The sequence below is a fragment of the Lampetra fluviatilis genome, chromosome 41 (assembly GCF_964198595.1).
Source record: "Lampetra fluviatilis chromosome 41, kcLamFluv1.1, whole genome shotgun sequence".
NCBI lineage: Eukaryota > Metazoa > Chordata > Hyperoartia > Petromyzontiformes > Petromyzontidae > Lampetra > Lampetra fluviatilis.
Window position 1 is genome coordinate 7,723,512 of NC_136315.1, and position 21,182 is coordinate 7,744,693.

Consider the following 21,182-nt stretch of genomic DNA (forward strand, 5'->3'; position numbering starts at 1 on the left):
GTGATTTATTATTTTATTTTATTTCCATTATTACTTTTATTAACTTTTCATTTTATTTTTTACCTACGTGACTTTATCGAAAAAAAAACCTCAGAGTATGCCAATCATATGCTTATTATTTTGAGGAATGAGCCTGAGCACCATTGTGAAGGGCGCTATATTAAATAAAGTTTGATTGATTTATTGACCAAATAATATATTTAAACTAAGGGTCAGCTTGCCCTAAAGTTTAGATGATATTGTTTTTGTCATTACATAGCTTAATTTGTTTTATATCTTTGCCTCAGAATAATGTATGCATTGTCATCGTCATCTTCTCCATCATTATCAACATAATAATGAACTATTATTATTATCATCTCAGTTTGCTACTCAACAATATCTTTACACGTGGCACCACCACCTCTCATCGGGAAGTATTTGTCTTGACATTTAAACAGTGAACCTTGTATGCTGTGCAACTTGTTGGGCTGACATGTCTCAGCAAGGTAAGTACACTTGTTGAGGGCATGTTCAACGCAGCCAAAACAAATTCCCCCAAAAATTACACATTCGTCAATAACACTTTGACCTCAAAAGAAAAAAAGATATAAAGGGGATAAGTCGAATGATGCACCTTCTTCATGGCACATAAATGTGCTGTTATAAATGTTGTTTTGTGCACCACTGCCAACACAGCATGACCAAATCATCAGTTCAACACAAATGTAGTGCTTTTTCAGAAAAAAATACAACGCGTTCGTCAATAACTTGATGCTCTATGAAGAATGGCTTTTGTCTTGAACATCACCTATTATGGGCGCCCGTAGTGGTGAGATGTTAACTACCTCGCCTGGTAGACAGGTGTTCGTGGGTTCGATCCCGACCTTTACGCCTGAATATTTGGAGTTTGCGTGTCTCTCTCCCCGTGGTCGTGTAGATTTTTTCCAGGTCCTGCGGGTTTTCCTTCCATATTTAGAATCAACATGCGTTGAGAGTATTTGGCTGCGAAACATTTCCACATGATAAGCCACTTCGTTGAGCTATCACTTGTGGCCAGGTCGCTTTTTGAAAAGAGCTGTATAGCTGAGTGGGCTTTACCTGGTAAAAATATAAAAATATATCGTTTATTGTTTTGCTTTGATGGCTACAGTGTTATTGTTTGTTGCACCACTGCATCCAGCAACATCATCATCATCATCATCAAATAATTAGTTTAACAATGAATGAAGGTCGTCCGGGTGCGTGGAAAGAGACAAGGTAACGTGAATCGCAGATGGAATGCGTCGCGTTGAGGAGTTAGACATTCAGTAGTGTTGCATTACAATTGAACATTGCACATCGGTCAAATGCCTGGGGTTGGTCTGTGCTCTGCACACCCTGCAATATACATTACTGTGGTTGACGCAATGAGCAAATCTTACTCGACCATTGTTCCGAGCCATGCTAGGGTATGTTCCACCCTTGGAAAAAACGCATTGTGTGCATACGACTGGCAAACGCGGGCACATTTCCAACGTGAGATGTGTGCCTGCCTTACCCAGGATTTATCGCCATTCGCCTTGAGAGACCCGGCTTTAAATCCGGTCAAGAGAAAGGGCTTTTTCACATTCCATACATTCTTATGTTTTAATGTTTATTAAATAAATGTTTTGTTGTTGTTATAGTACTGTCATTCCTCAGTCTCTTTCTGTTGGCGTGGGACATCTTTGTTGTATCTTTATTTTCTTCAGATTATTTGTTCCATCGCAGTCGAAGGGTAATATTAATTTGCAGCCCTTTCATCTTCTTGGTTCTTTCGGTAAAGTGACGTAGAATGGAAATTATAAAATAATAAAAAGAAAACATAATATTATTTTATTATGTTTTATTTTCATTATTTTATTATTATTTTATTATGTTTTTTATTTTTTATTTTATTTTTTCCATTCTACGTGACTTTACCGAAAGAACCAAGAAGATGAATCCCTGCAGTCACGAAAGCTGTAAATAGAAATTGCAGCCCTTTGCTAAACCGCTGCTGCATGAAGGCCTCCCCCGCACCATGTCAGTGAAGGGGCTCGTTTGACCATACTTCACCGAGCTGGTCACAACGTCTGGTGAAGGTGGGGGTGACAGGGTGGGTTTGTGTCACCAGGACTGGTTCAGATAACGCTCGCCATTAATATCGGCACCGCGTTATAGACATTATTACAGCATTAGTTCATGAAAACGCTCTCTTAACGTGAATGCATTTGCGTTGCCAGTTGGTAAAATGAGCTCAATATTCATCCATTTCCCAGTGGAAACCAGAATGCTTTCTCTGGAGATAGTTTTTTTTTTTATCACTGTTTGATGTTTGACTATGTGCTTAAAAGTAAAGAGATGTTTTGCATATCGAAGCGTCACTTTACAGGTGCCCATTCAGGTCACACACAAACCTTTACAGCTCGTCGTTCGGCAAGTCTTTAATGTGGCACGTTGCAGTCTCTTATTTAAACTGCCATGCTGAATAATACAATGCAAACAGATTGACTGGCAATTCGCAATGATTTGCAGTTACCTGAACCCTTTAAATGATCGGTGATGAATTCAAGTGGCTGTTTTTCCCTCTTTCAGCCACTATCTTTGCTTCCCATTGTTGATCAACACCTACATATGTCTCACTCTGTCTGCGTGTGTCTCAAAATGTCTGTTTCTTTATCTCTTTGTCCCACTTAGTGTATCAGAGATTATTTGGTTGCTATAAATTTTCACGCGATAAGCCACTTCGTTGAGCTATCATTTGTGGCCTTCTGAAAGAGAGCTTTATGGATAGCTCAGTGGGCCTTACCTGGTAAAATAAGCAATGCTTAGTAAATAGTTAGCTATCTGCACCTCTCAATATCGCTCTCATTTTCATCTCTTCACCATCTTCCTCTATCGCACTTCTTTCGCGCCGTACATAGCCAACCGTGCTAATTGGAGGTGTCTTAGCTTTGTCTGTCACCCCCCCCCCCCTTCTCTCTACTGTGCAGATCACACCTGGCAGCAAGGCGGCTCTGGCTGGAATGGTTGCGGGCGATGTCATCTTGAGCATCGAGGGCTCCGACGCAGATGACCTGACCCACCTGGAGGCACAGAACAAGATCAAGGCGTGCGGGGACGACCTCACTCTCAACATCCGCAGGTCAGCACACGTACCTGATTGGTCGACCTCTAACCTCAGTAGGTAAAGGTGTGGCCCTGAAATGGCTTCCTCATGCCACTGCTGGCAGAAGGGACCATCTACTGTAACTTTCTGACCTGCTCCTATGTATGTATGTATGTTGAACTTCTTTCGCACCGTAGGTAGCCAACCGTGCTAATTGGAGGTGCGGGGGAAAGGCAACAAACTAAACACAAAAATCAGGTCTAAATAAATGAGTTTTAAATCGAGATATGAAGTGCATAGCTCTAGTGGCTTCATAATTATGGAAGGAAGAGCGTTCCAGACGGCCACAGAAGCGCATCTGAAAGCGCGCGATGCGGTGATGGTCTTTGTTCCATGGTTCGCCAAAAGCCGCTGCAAGAATGACCGGAGTTCGCATGATGGTTTATGCTCCTTGACGAAATCAGCAATGTATTGTGGTTCATTTGTGGCAAGCACTACTGGACATCTATGAAAAAGAGCTTCATAGCTCATCAGATTTCTCCAGGATAAATACAGATTCTGATACTCGAGACAACTGCAGAGGGTATTTGGTCTATTCTTCCACCTTAAACAGATGCCAACATTGGAAGAGGTAGGCATACCCACATTTTACTTTACCACTCGGGACGTATACCGACCCAGCTCTTATAATTTTTTCTCAACCAATCCCAAGAGGCAGTAGATGCGGTATGGATCACCGATTTGCTCCTCTTCGTTCTTGTTCACGTCATTCCAAATGTTGTCAGTCACGCGGCCGTTCGTGAAAAACGAGTGGCTTTATCAAGTCTCCCCTGTGCATTGTGGGAATCCGCTCTTGAGAATACAGGTGATCTCAGCAAATATTTTCCAGTGTTGTAAAAGGTAAGATTCGGGGTGCGATAAGTAAATACTATAGAATATCTGCAATGTGTTACCTTAGAAAATGCAACTTCATTATGTGTACACATATGCTATAAAATATTACAATAATAATATTTATTGAAATAAAAAAAACAACATTCAACAGTTATTCCACGAGAGAACGAGCGATAAAATACGACCTGCTCAGGTTTTCGCAGTTGTACCGTACATCTCTCCGACGTGTTTTTTGTGCGTTGTTCAGCATGACGTCCGACGTTTCAAACTACCGTGTTCAGTCGTTGATGAAGCTGCCAAAATGTGGAGCGAAACTTTGCACACCATGCCGAACAACGCACGGTCCAACCCGGAACACACGCTGGACGAATCTACTGTGAATTCCTCTGCATCAATAAATAAAAACAGGGCAGGCTGAGTAAGCGATGCATCGTTTAACAAAAGCGACACCCGGGTGAGAAGCATTAAAGGAACGTTTCAGGATTTGTACAAGTCGTACGCATGACTGCTGAAGAGCTTGCCTACTGCTCTTATGCTTGCGTGTGTGATCTTCAGAAAGCTACAAACCTTTTAGGTGGGGATTGAAGTGGAGCGATGGGGGGGGGGTAGAGGAATGCACTGCAGCTTGGCCAGCTTAGCTGCAGCATTAAGCGATGAGGATTTGTGACAATAGCCACGAGGCGCGGACTTAGCGATGCCCCTCGTCACAGCCCACCTGAAGCGCGTTCGAGAAGACTACGTGAAAAAGTACACAAACTGTTCTGTCTGTGTACTCGGGCACGTCGCCAGTGACATTTGTGCGATGTAAGGCATCTGATGTATTTGCTACTGTAAGAAAAAATATTTGAAGAAGGGGGGAAAGAGAGAAGTAGTTCTCGTGATGATACAGAACGTTTGGTTGCCGTTTCAGAACATTAATGTGATAATTGAAACAATTCAGAGCGATGTGTCTATTGAATGAAAGGTCTTAACAAATAAAAGGCATACTTTCGCAGCTTCCATATTTCAACCTCTTATTAAAATGTCTCGGCAAGGCAGCCAATGAGCATTTCAACATCGTTAAATTGAGAGGTAGGGATGGCGCAGTGGATAGTGCACTGCGCTATAAACCTGGTGAAGTGAGTTTAATCCCCAGCCATGGCTAACATGTAATGGCGAGGGATCTCTGAGCCAGTTCTGGGCACCGACCCTCCTCACCAGTGTGGTGAAGTATGGTCAAAAAACGTCTGTGACTAACATGGTGTGAGGTGGCACTCGCCCAGCAGTGGATTAAATAAAGAAAACTACATCAATAATCTACCTACTTTTCTAGGTATTTTTCATTTAAAAACTGAAATATACATTTAAGGTTCCCCATTATATTCTGTTGAGCCTATGACCAAAGCACCCGCAATGCGCCTGACCTCCTGAAGCTAAGAGCGACTGAGCCTGTCTGTTGCCTGAACGATTGACCACCGTTCGTGACATGGCATGCCGTTTATTTTTCAACCAGAAGATTTACGTGAGATTCGTAGACATAGCACGAGGCTCTTTGAGGGGGGAAAAAAAAACTAGGGCAGGCGGGCTGAGACTCCGGTGGAAGGGGCGGCTTTTGAAAGAAGAGGCCCTACCACTCGTCTTGTCTGTTGTTGACGTGCTAACAGATGTGGCTCGCTGACACGGGCCGATCTTGCTAGGGCTCGGGGACATATAAGGTCACGTGCCCTCTACGGTGAGGTCAAATGGGGGTCGTGGGTCAGTTTGCATTTGATCATTTTCTTCCCTCAAATGCTGTTGACATTAGGAATCGTTTAAGCTCTTGATTTATTTCTCCAGTGTTATTTAACTGGAGATTTACGTTCCAATCGCATACCTTATTTGGGTATTTTTTTGCTTGTTTGAAAAAGGCTTCCATGGACTTTTCTTTTTCATGGCAATGTTGCCCGAAGAGAGATTTGTCCGCAGGCCTAATGTCCACCGACCGCTCAACACTAATGTCCAAACAGCAACACAAGTAACTCAACGAACCAAACTGCTACTGGGTAGAATGTTTTGTGTCTACATTTAAACATGTAGCTGAGAAACACTCATATCTTGGAGTCGTGTTTCCAGGCACGTATTTCGCACGGTGTAATGGTTAGCGCACTGACGCGGCAGATAAAACAATGACGCACGTGTCTTCAATGCCCCTGCGTTTGTCCACCCGGCGGTATGAATGGGTGCGCCACAGTCGAGCAGCAGGTCACTTGTGGTGGGGTGCAGTGTGGGTACTACCACTTCCTCCAAAACTTCAGGTCATCTCGAATAACTCCCTGGAATGTCGGCCGTTCCACCAGCAGTGGCAAATATTAATTAATACAAGAGATATATAACAAAAAAATTACTCTCGAAAGAATAATATGATGCATGCATCGTGAGCATTTAAATCAATTTTAACCGATTGATCTCTGCACGGCTCCATGCCCACTGCACATTCTACCTTGTGTGCTGTTTATGCAGTTGTGGTTTTTGTTAATGAAAATTTTTATGAAAGTACGATGTGCATTGCCGTCTGCAGGGACTCAACGTTGAGTATAAACTATAATAAATAATGATCCACTATTATGACTGTGTGCAATGTTAATCAGTTTGCCACATGCACCTGTGTGCACTGCCTCGATACAAATGTGAGTGTTCTTGTATTAGTGGCAGCACGCTCTGCAGTCGTCCGCTTGGCAAACCCAACAATTATAATGGATAATAAGAAAATTAGGTTGTTAATCCCCAATTGCCCAACTGGAATAATTTTCAGCTGCTCTGAAGAAAGATTAACCTTTGGTGTAATTATTGTCAATTGGCCATATCATTGCAGAACACACACAGCCAAAACCACAAAACCGTGAAATAATATGCGTTCACTGAGCCGTACGCAATGCTTGAAATCAGAAATAGTTTTATAAATCATCCTTCTTAGGCCACACATCTGCTCGTGTTATGGCCTCCTTGTTTCATTACAGAATTTACTTAAAGTTACACATTTTTCAATAATTTCCACATGTGAATTGTAAAGTATACCTGCTCAACGATTGTTGCGAGTAATAGTGGGTTCCCCAGAATTTTACTGTACACCACTTAACTCTTCACTTGTATGTTGACACTTTTGGAAAGGGAAATTTCAAATCATAATCCACTTCCGATGTATACTGCAGATTAAGCAATCAATCAGGCAATCTATGATGCTGCTGCAAGATCTGTAAACTGATTACAATCCTTAGTTTACATTTCAGATTACTTTTCCATTGGGGTCAAGTGTAAACCTGTAATCCTCCTCTGTATTGCCCCTTGTCCCATACTCGAAGGTTAAGCTTCACTTTGACCTTGTGTGTTCTAAAGGGAACAGATTATTCATCTTCCGATTTAAAGCTTTCGTGACTGCAGGGATTCATTTTCTTGGTTCTTTCGGTAAAGTCACGTAGAATGGAAATAATAAAATAATAAAAATAAAACATAATAAAATAATTATCACGACGTTTCGGCCACAACGCAAGCAGCCGTCCTCAGACAGACCTGTTCTCCACCTGAGGACGGCTACTTGCGTTGTGGCCGAAACGCCGTGAAAATTATTTTATTATGTTTTATTTTTATTATTTTATTATTTCCATTCTACGTGACTTTACCGAAAGAACCAAGAAGAAGATTATTCATCCTTTACCTGTGAAAGCATGGGATTCCCCACGTGTCCAGCACATGCCAAGTTAACTCGTGGAAGCAAGTTAGGGACAACCAGCCATTCCTTTAACAAGTGTGATATTCTATTATATTTTACCAGGTAAGGCCCACTGAGCTATATAGCTCTTTTTTAGAAGCGACCTGACCACAAATGATAGCTCAATGAAGTGGCTTATTCTTGTGGAAATTTATAGCAGCCAAATAATCGAAACGCATGTTGATTATAAAGAGTGGAAGGAAAAAAAACGGAAAACCGCGAGAAAAATCTATGCGACAACGGGGAGAGCATGCAAACTCCAAATATACAGGCGTCAGGATTGGGATCGAACCCACCACCTCCTGTATACCAGGTGAGACAGTTAACATCTCCCCACCTCTGTAGCAGAGGTGGGGAACCCATGGCCTGTGGGAGAGACTACAGCAGCCGCGACTTCATTTAATAAAGCCCACTGCTACAAGAGGCCAGAATAAGGCGGCATTGGATGATGGTAGATACTATGAGAATGAGGTTGAAATTTACCAAAGAATGTACTGATAATTCGGATTATTGGCACTGGCACTGCTTTTCATGATTTGGTGCATGAGGTTAGCTCTCTTTCAAAATCATGCCACAAATAGGCATATGCGGTTGAATCTCAACAGGCTTCTCACTATTAATACAACAGCATTCACATCTACAGAGTTTGAAGAGTTTGGAATTTGTTCAATTTTATACACACACGCACACATATATATGGTACAAGCCAGATATGGTTAGCCATGGTTAATCTTGGCTGTATTTGGAAACTGATCTCAAATTTCCAAGCCAGAGGTGCGGTACACCAACCACCGTGGCATCACTCCCCGCCAATGTAGATAGAAAAATAAACGAACGCAAAACTGACACGAGTATTTAAAGTCAATGCAAGTACGTATGGACACAAAAAATTGGCTGCCGTGTAAAGTGTGTTCGTGATGGCCCCAAAGGGCCGGGGATTGAACATGTGCAGTAGTCCCTACTGGGTTTTCTGTTTAATGGGAAGTAATCATGTAATTATAGCACGGCCTCCGCAAGGAATCTGCAAACTACAGCTGTGTTTTAAAAATGATTAAATGCTTTTCAGTTGGAGCCATTGTACAATGGCAGTCTGTTAGGATATAAACAAAAATGCATGCAGCGTTTCGATACATTTTCACCGCTCATTAGGTAATAACACCGTAATTTTCCTAATAAGTTTTAAAATGGAGGAAAGGCAAAGATGCAGCCCTGAAATGGCTTGCTCTCACCACACACACACACATACCTAATAGAGTAATAACAAATATTGCTTTCACTCACTGATAAACAAGCAAGCCCAAGCGTTCCAAACTGAAACACCGGACAGGTCTGGGAGTCATGAACCAGTGGTGGAAGATCCAAAATCCCTTATTGAAAATTATTCTGGTCACCAGACTACAACTGCTGTGGTGCAACATCACCACCAGATCCATTATGATGCTGACGATGATCATGAATAAGTCAAAATCTCGATTTAAAGCTTTCGTGACTGCAGGGATTCATCTTCTTGGTTCTTTCGGTAAAGTCACGTAGAATGGAAATAATGAAATAATAAAAATAAAACATAATAAAATAATTCTCACGACGTTTCGGCCACAACGCAAGCAGCCGTCCTCAGGTGAAGAACAGGTCTGTCGAGAAGACAGAGTCTGAATGACACACCTGTTCTTCACCTGAGGACGGCTGCTTGCGTTGTGGCCGAAACGTCGTGAGAATTATTTGATTATGTTTTATTTTTATTATTTCATTATTTCCATTATACGTGACTTTACCGAAAGAGCCAAGAACAAGTCAAAATCTGCCTTGTATTTCACTTGCGTTTACATTTCTGGGAGCCGTGTTTTGTCTGCCAGCTCAGATATTTTGTTGACCTCGCACCCTCACAATAACGTTTGCACTACCTGTATTTAAGACGTGTACAATTCGTATTCTTTAAATCGCTAAAGTCGAAGTAATGAAAAGGTTGCACGCAAAAGAAAGACTTGAAGCAGGCAGTGATGAGAAATAAACTGGCACTATTTGGGCACATATGTAGTATGGACAACAGCAAAAGAGAGGAAGACCTGACAGAGAATGGCTTGACGATGGCATCATACGAGATTGGTGCCAGAAAGATGTTGCGCTACTTGGGCATATTCGCACAAGACAGGAAAGTGGAAACAAGTGACAAAATGTGCAGTGGACCACCTACGGGCGATCTACCCATGGATCGCGATGACGACGCAAATCACGAGAGATGACAGAGGCTTGGGGGAGGCCTTCATCCAGCGGTGAAATGACTATGGCCGACGATGAAATGTACAGCCGTTCCTAAATCAGTGCAGGTCGGTGAAGGAGAGCCCAGGACGAGTTCAGTTATGACTTGCCACTAATGTTAGCTGCTGTGATTCGGAATCAAATGCAGATCACCAGGTCCATAACATGGTGACCCAATCACACTTACATCATTAATAATCATAATAGTAAAACAATTTTGTATTGTTCTTCTTGGTTCTTTCGGTAAAGTCACGTAGAAGGGAAGTAATAAAATAATAAAAATAAAACACCTGAGGACGGCTGCTTGCGTTGTGGCCGAAACGTCGTGATAATTATTTTGTTATGTTTTATTTTTATTATTTTATTACTTCCCTTCTATGTGACTTTACCGAAAGAACCAAGAAGATGAATCCCTGCAGTCACGAAAGCTTTAAATCGAAAAAAATTGTGCATTGGTTAGCTGTTTAAGTTGGGTGAGTATTTCGCCCATTTAAGCACATATTTGCGTGAAGATTTTTTCCATTGTTTTTTCTTGGGGCGGTGACGGAAATTGTAACGCGCGGCACGGACTTCGCGTTGTATACATTGCAGCTCACGAGGCCGATGCTGAGGAATGCGGAGGTCAGGCTCGGAGGAGCCATAGAGCCAGTGACGGTAAAGCTAAATTCAAGGTTGTTGTTTGGCTGCAGAACGAGCCCTCTCGTACCGCTGTGTTAACACGAGCCACTTGAACCCGCGTCGCAGCCCTGTGTCTGGCACCATTGCCCTTAAACACTGGCAAGCCTTTTGAGTCCCAAAAAAAAATAATTCCGCTGAACATTCTTCTGAGATCCCATACGTACGTTATTCTAAGGGTTTGCGGCGACGTTGAAGCGTGCAAGGCGAAACTGCCCAATCACATCGACTTGATGACATGACTTATAATTGACAATTAAGGACTTGTGAAGAAATTAACTCCACAAAAACAAATGTACAACTAAAAGGAGTCATACACCCATGTGTCAATTGGGCCCCTAGCACAAGCACCCATTCAATCGTTCACTCAGGTGAGTGCCCCTTGAGATGTGTCCTGTTGCATGGAGACAGAGGAGAACGTGGAACAGTATTCCGAGTAAGATGAATTATAATAATCCGTAAGCTGCCTAACATATAAAAAAAAACATTTTCGGAAAAGCAAAATGTATAGCTAGGATGAACAGCAAATTGATATGAAGACCGAGTATCATATTGGCAATTCTGTGGTTACACAATTACGAACACACCGTGCAAAGGACATGGTCTGTATGGTACTTTTTTATTTTTATATACAGTACATGGAATCTGTGTAGAACACATCCTTTGGTTAAAATTAAAAAAGACAAATCGATATTTATTCATAATAGATGTTTTCTGGGTTAGATCGCGTAAATATATAAATGTGTTGTCAAAACCGTCACCACCCGACACAGCCAATTAGTAAGGTTTGTCACGTAAACAGAACTTGCCAATTAGTTACTAGTACAGCATCACCGGTGTGTTGGAGAGCCAAGCCACAACATTTACAATCTGAGTACGACCTTTCGCCAGTAATTACAACCAGCTTCATCAGGCAACAGCCAGATTTGTGGAGAAATCCTCCTGTTTCGTTCCTTAAATAGAGGGGTAGATGTGATGATGAAAATAATCAAAATAATGTATTAAGCTGTATTATCATATACTGATGTACACATCACATCATATACCTGAAATATGTATCATATCATATACTTGATATACACATCATATCATGCGTGTGAGAATTATTCAACTTTGAGTTGTACATGCTGCATGTAATTAGTTCGCGTGACCCCTGCAGCCAGGACAGGCACCGCTTTGCCCCGTGACGTACAAAAATAAAGATTTGAGAATTGAATCGCTATCCCGAAATGTCACAAATCAAGAGAGGGATGTCTGTTTATAGCTTCCTAGCTTTCCTACCCGGCTTCGCCCGGGACGTGGATTCACCACGCCCGGCCGCCTTTGTCTCCCCAGTGGGGATGTTCACACACCACACCAGTTACTCGTTTGAGGCTGAGTGGACCTAGGGGAGGCCCAGGACCGGTTAAAATAATCGTCACCGGTGGTGGCCGTGAGCGGGAATCGAACTCGGGTCGCCGGGTTCGTAGCGCAGCACGCTAACCACGACTACACTACCGAATGCGCGGGTCACGTGACAGATGTGACGTCACAGCTCACTTGCCGTGAAAAAAAATGTATGCATTATTGAGCTACCCCCCCAAAAAAACACAAAAGTGTATTTTTATAAATTTTGCAGGGTGTCCAGCATGGAAAGTACCCACATGGAAAATTTCAAGTTTGTTACATGTCGGGAAGTACGCTAAACATTTTGAACAGACACACATAATCACAACTTTGCCTTTTATATTGTAGCTTATAAGAGCCTTTCCATGAGATATGTTTGTCATAATTTACACAAAGTTTTAGTAAATGGCGTATGGTACAACATGTGTAAAGTGGCAGATGCGTCTGCAAAAACGAGTAATGCCATCACTCCGTGCTGTGCACAATTGAAAACTAAATTAAATGCAATTTCAGTAAACACTAAATTTTACCTGATAAAATATCTAAAATACCACAGATATTGAATAATAATCCGATAGTCTTCACAATGTCTGGAATTGCGATCGTAACACACCTCTTTCTATGGATGTCAAGTGTTTTGATACTTGATTCAATTTCGCTGCTATATTGACTTGTAATATAGTGTGTCGAGTGACACAGGATGTGTTTTTATGAGCTTCTACTGGATTTTGTTGTTGTTGCTGAAGGACCTCAAAAGGTCAAGATGGGTCAAGAATGATCTGGTCATGAGCCACTTCCTTTTAAAGTATGTTTGCATAAGCTTCGTTGGGACATGGCCTAACAAACCCCAATTATTTAAGATCAGTAATACCACACATATAGAGGCACATATGTGGCTGCTTAACTGAGTATTATACGTGTAAGAAGGTGCACCTTGAACGTGCTCACGATAGCAACACTCTTCCATCGTTCATCACCAAAAACACTGCCTTTTAAATGAAACAAAAAATAAACACATTCCTGTGGAGGGAGCTGGTAGGAACGTTGGGTTGCTCAGTCAATGGCCAGGGTCAACGGCGGCGTGGTGTATTCCGCAAATATGCCCGACTGTGAGGGCGGGCACAAGCCGGCGTGAGTAGGTTAAACGTTGAGTTTTATAAGGGCACCACGGGGTGACCAGCCCCTCCCCTCCCACTCCCCACCCAGCCCCACCCTCCCCACCCAGCCCCTTCCCACCCTCCCCACCCAGCCCCTCCCCACCCTCCCCTCTCCACCCAGCGCCACCCAGCCCCTCCCCACCCAGCCCTGCCCTCCCCACCCAGCCCCTTCCTGCACGACGGACAAAATAATCCCCTGTGGGCTGGTGTAACCAGGAGGTTCCTACCAGTAATATACTGCACTGTGCATATTTGCTTAAGAAATGGAACGTACCTGATTGCACATCCACCGTGGAGATGGACCAATGAAATCAGCCCGTTTGCAAGGTGCTAGATGTTGTAAGAGATGGTGATAGCTTGCGGAGGCCTTCATCAAGCAGTGGATGATCATGGCTGATGATGGTAAGCGAATGCTTTGGGCAAATAGCTATTTTTTTCAGAGCAAAGTAGGAACGTTTAAAACGTTGCAAAGTGGAATAAAAATATCGGAGGTGAAACAATACAATGAGGTTTCATTTGTAGGAGGCAGGTAACCAAAGTAGGTTGCTGCTAAAAACCTATGCATGTCATAAGCGTGCATATGTTGTCATGTGTGTAGCAGTTAGCGAGCTGCGCTTCAAACCCAGTGATGCGAGATCGATTCCTGCTCACGGCCAACACCAGTGACGATTATTTGAACCGGTTCCTGGGCCTTCCCTAGGTCGACTCAACCTGGTGCGGTGTGTAAACATCGCCACGAGAGAGACAGAAACGGCCGGGCGTGGTGCTGGCCACCCACTCCCTCGTGTGCCGCGCCAGCCTTCATAGGTGCTCGCAAACAGCATTTGCCCGGGAGTCAAACTCGATCACCAGTATCAGGGAAGACTGTATGAACAACTGCTGCGTTGGTCCATCCACTGCTGAGAAAGAAATGAGTTAAAATACCTATAATGTGCTCAGGTTACAACACTTTACATTCATTTGTTATCACTAGCATGGCATTCTAGATTTGAATCTTTCGTGACTGCAAGTATTCATATTCTTAGATTGTTTCGGTAAAGTCACGTAGGTAAAAAATTAAAATTACTAAAAGTAAAATAAGACGGAAGCTTGTGTTGCCTCCGAAACGTCGTGATTTTTATTTTATTTTTATTTTACTTTTTTTAATTTAAATTTTTTACCTACGTGACTTTACCGAAAAAACCTAAGAATATTAGCATGGCAGTATAATTGAATCAATGAATATATATGTGTTCCCTACATATAATAAGCTCATGTATCTACCCAACTGGTAGCACCATACCATTAACCGCTCCATCATCGCTGGCGGTTGCTATTAACCAGGTCACTGCCGCAGCACAAAAGGCCACAGCTGTCTAGGAAAACATTGGAGGGTGCGGGAGAATGAGGAGGAGGTTATCTTGTCGCCAAGATTGGTGATGGCCACCGAACGGCTTCTGAGAAGGTATACACAGGCCGTACAGGCAGCTGTGCACCCTTCACAATGAAAGGATCCATTGTGTGAACTCAATTCTTCGCATTCCAATGGCCAGTAAATTTAACTTGCTGTTTATTCAGAGCTGCCTTCATTTATTAACCTTTGGGGAGGTCTGTTTAGTGTTCCGTGCCATGCTGATTTGGACTGCCCATCACCTGAATTGTGTTTTTAGCATCACGAGTTTAATTTGGCTGTCTAGTGTGTTAGCTTTTTAAATTCCCACAGGGAGGTGGGGGGGTGGGTTAAATTGCCCCCGCTGGGCCCATTCATTCGTTTGAACAAACCAGCAATTGATGCTGCTAATTAATATGAGTGATATAGCATAGATAGCAAATACCCTGTAAATTAAACGACCAAGTGAATGATAACGAATGATGTTTAAGTAATATGGCCTGATGTGCTATTAAGAAAGGCCATTTCCTGTTGCAGATTATATATATTTCATTTTTGTTCGTTGTGCCAACGCAACATCACCAAATAATTTGTCGAACATTCGCGTCGAACATTATAAGTTTGGGAGCAGTCATATTTTGCGTTCTGAGTGAAGTTTTATAGATGTTGCACCGGTAGCTCTAATATGTTGCGCAATATACCTGTTGTTCATTTCCCCCTTGTGATTCGATGATTTGTCACGTGTTGGGTTAGCGATTCAATTCTGAAAGTTTTATTTTTTATTTTTAAGTTGCATTGCGTTGTCGTGCTTCTGGTAGTCACGTGGAACAATTACATATAACATGTATGACTTAAAAATGAACGATTCTCACACGCATGATATGATGTGTACATCAAGTATATCATAATTAAACGATATCAATGAATTTGATTGAGGATATATTAAAGAGACGTGTGTGTGTAAAAAGAGTACTATTTAAAAAGGTGTCCATTGCATGGTGTGTTTATAATTTTGTAACCACACAATTGCCTATACCGATGCTGCTGTATTTGCTCGAAATGTAATTTACTTGACTCTGTGTTCATATTAATTTGGCCGTGCATTCTAACTATAAGTTTTACTGTTCCACAAACTTTGTGTTTGTCAATAGGCAAGCCTGCAGATGCCAAATTCACCGAGAGGTTTTGTGAGCGTGAGAAAGTGGCGATGTGCAGTGAAAAACCTTGTAAATATAATAAAACCACCGCAAAGCATTTCACTCGTCAAATTAACTGATACCTGTAAAAATCCCACATCCGTTTTAAAACAGTGATTTATACGAGTTCGACACTTAGGTGATACTGGAGGCCACGAGACTGAAACAAAACAAAGAGAGGGGGCTGTACCGCATGAACAGACAACTTACAATTTAAGAATATGCCTTTCATTGGGCGGCTCGGAATTTCACGACGTGATGCCAAGTCCCACGTGCTTGCACAACAAACACAATGTCCTCTCATTTGTAAAGCTCCACTCCCTGGTTACCTTGGCCAAAAAAATCTCTTTGTCTGATTTCATCCTTGAGCAGAAAGAAACATTTTGGATGGCACGGGATGTTACATTGTAAGCACACGAATCAAAGGACACGGCCTTTACCCGCAAACATGACCCCTTTTTTACCACTTTGTCAACACATTAAATCAATGAAGAATAAGACTATTCAAACACCACATGTGTTTGAGTCGCCCAGGCACTTATGACTTTTGCTAGGGTGGAAAATTCATCATGAGCCATGGTCAATCCGCTGCTGAATGAAGGCCTCCCCAAACTGCTGTCACCTGGGAAGTACAAGCTTTCATTGTGGGCATGGTTACGTTGTCTGTTAACACACCGTCGTTAAATTTGTGCTTCAGTCCCTCAATAACCCAATTAAACAAATTACTCCGAACACTGAAGATAACACAGTGAGTCGATTGCGCGAGGTGGGGGAGAGTGTAGGCACTTCCACATCCCTGAAGACACTTGCCCATCGTGGGAGTACCCTCTAGAGAGGTGTTTCTCAAACTCTTTTGGCCCGCGGGCTCAGCCGATGCAAACATTTTCCGCGGACCACCCAGCCCTGGTAACAACGCATTCGCTTATCTCTCAATACCACGACATGCATTTTTTTTTACGAAGCTGTAAGGTTATTTTCTAGGGGGGCGCATTTAGATCTTAGGCTTAGGGTCGTTTAATCTGGATAGTTTACCTAACTTCATTTTAAAAATAAAATATCATGAGTAAAATGTGAATTAGTGTCTGAAACAAACAGTAACACATCCCTGCGGAGGGAGCTGGTAGGAACGTTGGGTTGCTCGGTCAATGACCAGGGTCAATGGCGGCGTGGTGTATTCCGCAAATATGGCCGACTGTGAGGGCGGGCACAAGCCGGCGTGAGTAGGTTAAATGTTGAGTTTTATAAGGGCACCACGGGGTGACCAGCCCCTCCCCACCCTCCCCTCTCCACCCAGCCCCACCCCTCCCATTTTTGGATGCACGACGGACGGACACAATAATCCCCTGTGGGCTGGTGGAACCAGGTGGTTCCTACCAGTATTATTAACGTTGTTATTACTGTCCGGATCAACCTGCATTCCCATCACAACCACCGCAGACCACCTGGATGAGCCATCGTGGACCATCAATGGTGGTGCCGAGAACCACTGGGATAGAGCTCTGGAGAGCTCCCTCTTAAGTGAGTCTCAACAATCTTGATTTTAAGCTTTCGTGACTGCAGGAATCCACACGCTTTTGTTCTTTCGGTAAAGTCACGTAGGTATGAAATGAAATAAAAAAACAAATCACGACGTTTCGATCGCAACGCAAGCAATCTTCATCAGGTGGGACAACCACAGCGAGAAAATTGCTGAAGTAGGCGAGAGAGCTGCCGTGGCAAGAGGTTATGTAGGTAACAAAGGGGGGAGGGGCAAGGGGGGAGAGAGAGAGGCAGAGGTCGCAATCGGGTACCCGATACCCGTACCCTACCTGATACTCGGCTACCCGTACCCGACCGGGTACGGGTACGGGTAGTCGTTTGCAACCCTGGTGCGGCCGGGTACGGGTACGGGTAGACCGTTAGTCACTGGTGAGTAACCGTTTGCCACTCATTTCGGGTAGGGTACGGGTAGTATACGGCTACCTATACCCGGCAGGGTACGGGTAGCCGTTTGCAACCCTGGTGCGGCCGGGTACGGGTACGGGTAAGGAATCAAAACCCGTTTGCGACCTCTGGAGAGAGGTGGGGGGGGGGCAGGGGAAGAGGGGCTGCGTGAGTGCTAGGGGGAGAAGTCCATCGCAAACGCGCACGTGTGGTGGCCCTACCACCAGCTGTGGCGTGAGAGAGCAATTGCCGGGCTGCACCTTTACCTTTGACCGAGGGTAAAATAATAAAGGGGATAAACTCGGTTGAGGAGAAATTCATACGGCGCGAGTTTGGTTTGGCAAGCTTTTCATACAGAATGAACTTGAATCTCTTAAAATAATTTCGGGGTTTTTCTTGGCCAGACTGCAGCAGAAATGCACTGAGACGCAGAACGCTAAGTCTGAGGTTCGTGGGGTTGACTGAAAAAATAGAAACTTCACTTATTTCTGTCCTTTAAATTGTCAGTTAAAAAAAAATTAAACTAATGTTTCTGGGAGGTCCATCAGTGTGTAGTGACACGCATGACATTAATCAAAGCGGTACAGGCTGAGTTTAATACGTAGGCTTTCGTGACCAATATTCAAAATGAAGCTTTAGGTTTAATACAATCTGTACATGCCATAGTACTGTTCGGGTTTTTGGCATTTTCCCGTCGTGATGGGTTTCTCATTATGTACAGAAGGTGCTGAATGCGAACAGGGAGTTATTTACTAGTGGTTCTGGTTTCTCGTTTACAAAAATGTTCTCGGCCAAAAACAGTTTGTAGTAGAGGTGCCTGAAAAGAAATATATATCATAGGCAACGGTCCTTCTTCAGATAACATAGATATTTGTATAAAAATATTTGCGTGCTATATATAATGGGCAACGTTGTTTGAAACATTGCCTACTATACATATACATGTTCCCCCTCATAAAACCAGAGTGTTATTGATGAATGTGTTGAGATGTTTTGTTGTGCTTAGGCACCAGTGCCTATGCAGCAGCATCACCACCAAATAAGTTGTCTTGAAGGTGTTTTGCTACGGTTTTTGAAAAATTACTTATCAAGTTAATGGTCTCTTTAGATAAATGCGGTCGTGGAAAAGAGAAATTCTCCAAACTAGATTCGAAGCTTTCGTGACTGCAGGAATTGCTCTTTGGTTTTTTCGGTAAGGTCACGTAGAAAATAAAATCAAATAATAATAGAATACGACGTTTATTATTTGATTAGATTTTCTACGTGACTTTACCGAAAGGCAAACAAATACATTCTCCATTTCGATTTTTACTGGAATAGAGAAATCGTAACTCTGACCAAACGGATTTGGGATTTATTTTCTTTGGCCAAAAATCACGAATGTTACAAACAAGACACTCAATGTTATAGTTTCTATCAACACTGTATTAAGAGAGAGAGAGAGAAAATAATCTCGAATAGCTTTAATTTTAACATAATAAATTATCGTATGCTTTGACTCAACTGACATTGTAGCCATACTAAGAATACTCAAGATGATTTCCAGATCCTTCGGCAAATGTAATAAACGAAAGCACTTGCATTCTACGAATATACGTGTGAACAGTAAAGTCATCAAGATAAGCGTTGCATTTTCCATCCTGCCTTCAATACGTTTTACCATATATGTGAGAAACTATTTCTCCACAGCTCAGAGGAAACTGTGGATGTATGTTGCCATAAGCAACGTCTGGCATCGCTTAAATGTTTCTCTACTAGGTTATAAATAAAATCCCTGATTTATTTGACATTGACACTACCCTTGGCAATTTGGCAATTCTCAGACAGAGTGCTGAAACGTGTTTTTACACGTAAGTTGTCGTCAGCCTCGTACTAAGGCGATAAAAATTGGGACCTAACATTACCCAGAAGTTGTTGTTATATGCAGTTTTATGTTCCAGAAGTATCCTTTGGTCTTTTGGAAATCACTGAAAACCCCCTTGGGTATAGAGTGATAAGAATAAGGTGCTTTTCCCCTGCTGATTTCCAGGGAGCACTGGGTCTGGTGGTAAATTTGCAAGAGTCATCCAAAATATTTTCGCCAGAAGCCTATACATTCCATTGACGTTTGTGCAATGTACATTAAACATACACGGTACATACGTATCTGCCCAAAGTTGTGTGCTTATTGCACAGCACTCTACAAATGTATTTATGTTGAACTTATTTTGTACCATATGTAGCCAACCGTGCTAATCGGAGGTGTAGGGGAAGTACAACAAACTAAACAACAACAACAACAACAAATAAACACAAATAATAATAATAACTACGGTGGCGTATTGTCCGATTAAATAAGACGCGCTTTCTCCCCTGTACAATATTTCAACTTGAGAGTTGAGGGTTGCATCTTATAATCTGATGCGATTTGGAATAATGCTATTGACAGCATGCACTGGCTTGGGTTGCTTCTTACTTCCCGCAGCGTCGTATAATCCGGTGTGTACCTGACACGGCACTAATGTTGTTGTCGTGGTGGTTGTGGTTGGCGCAGTAGGGGGCACAGGTGGTGCATCGGCCATTCATCTGAGTCCGTCAACCCATGGCACCTGCTGGGTCTGTCCCGTGACCTGCCAGTGGGCGTTCGACACTTCACGTGGCCTTAAAGTGCACTTAGCCTGGCACAAGCGCCGTGGTGACGTCACTTAGTGGCGAATGGCGGTTGTTGTTCGTTGTGGTTGAATTCGGCGTCGCATTCATCCGACCAAATTTTTTTTTAATCTGTACAGCGCTTTGATTGGCATCCTTTTCACGAAATAGTGCTATAGAAATAAATACTTATTGATTGATCAGTGTCGGGTGATGTCTCAACTGATCCTGGTATTCCCCAAGGTCAGCTCAGGCTTGAATGTTAATCTGGTTCGGTGTAAAAACTTCAGCACACGGGAGACAAAGGCAGTCAGTCGGACGAGGTGCTGGATGCACTCAACTCGCATTGTATGCAGTGCTGGCCTAACAGCAATGTCCTTAACGGTCTGTAAATGATGTACAGTGGAGCTTTGTCTCTCGTGTTTGTTTCCCTGCATGGTATGTTAGGAACATAGGATAATTCAGCTGACTTGTTATATTCCTGTAACAAAGTTAGACAGGCTGCCTATCTGTTTTATTTTCAAATCCTGTATCATATTAAAATGTCTCCGAAAAAGTCTATTCCAATGTGACATTTTTTCCGTAAAATTACTTACCATTTATTTAGGCTCCGTCAGAGGAATTGTAAAATGCATTGTTCTATCGGTTTTTATTTTCATTATAGCATCAGTATTTCCTAAAGTCCCAAAAAAATGCAGGCATACCATGGTACAGTGCAATGTACTTATCGGCACATATGCTCAAAATCTTGCCAAATTCAGTTTCACTCCACTCTAAGCCGTTTTGGCTGATGTGTTGCACTAGGAAAAAACTTGGAACGTTGGGGCTCATATCAAATGAGCCAAATTTGGTCACAACAAATGCTCAAACCATTGGGAGATAT

At 42.7% G+C, this 21,182-nt stretch overlaps 1 protein-coding gene across 3 annotated transcripts in view; it reads left to right on the plus strand.

The window, feature by feature from the left end:
• The window catches only part of LOC144946510 (PDZ and LIM domain protein 3-like), a 134,681-nt gene that overhangs the window by 37,229 nt on the left and 76,270 nt on the right, over nt 1-21,182 (plus strand). For all 3 annotated transcript variants that reach the window (XM_078875465.1, XM_078875462.1, XM_078875463.1), the window contains one exon: nt 2,976-3,127. In XM_078875465.1, coding sequence (XP_078731591.1) covers nt 2,976-3,127 — 152 coding nt within the window. The remainder of the gene's footprint in view (nt 1-2,975; nt 3,128-21,182) is intronic.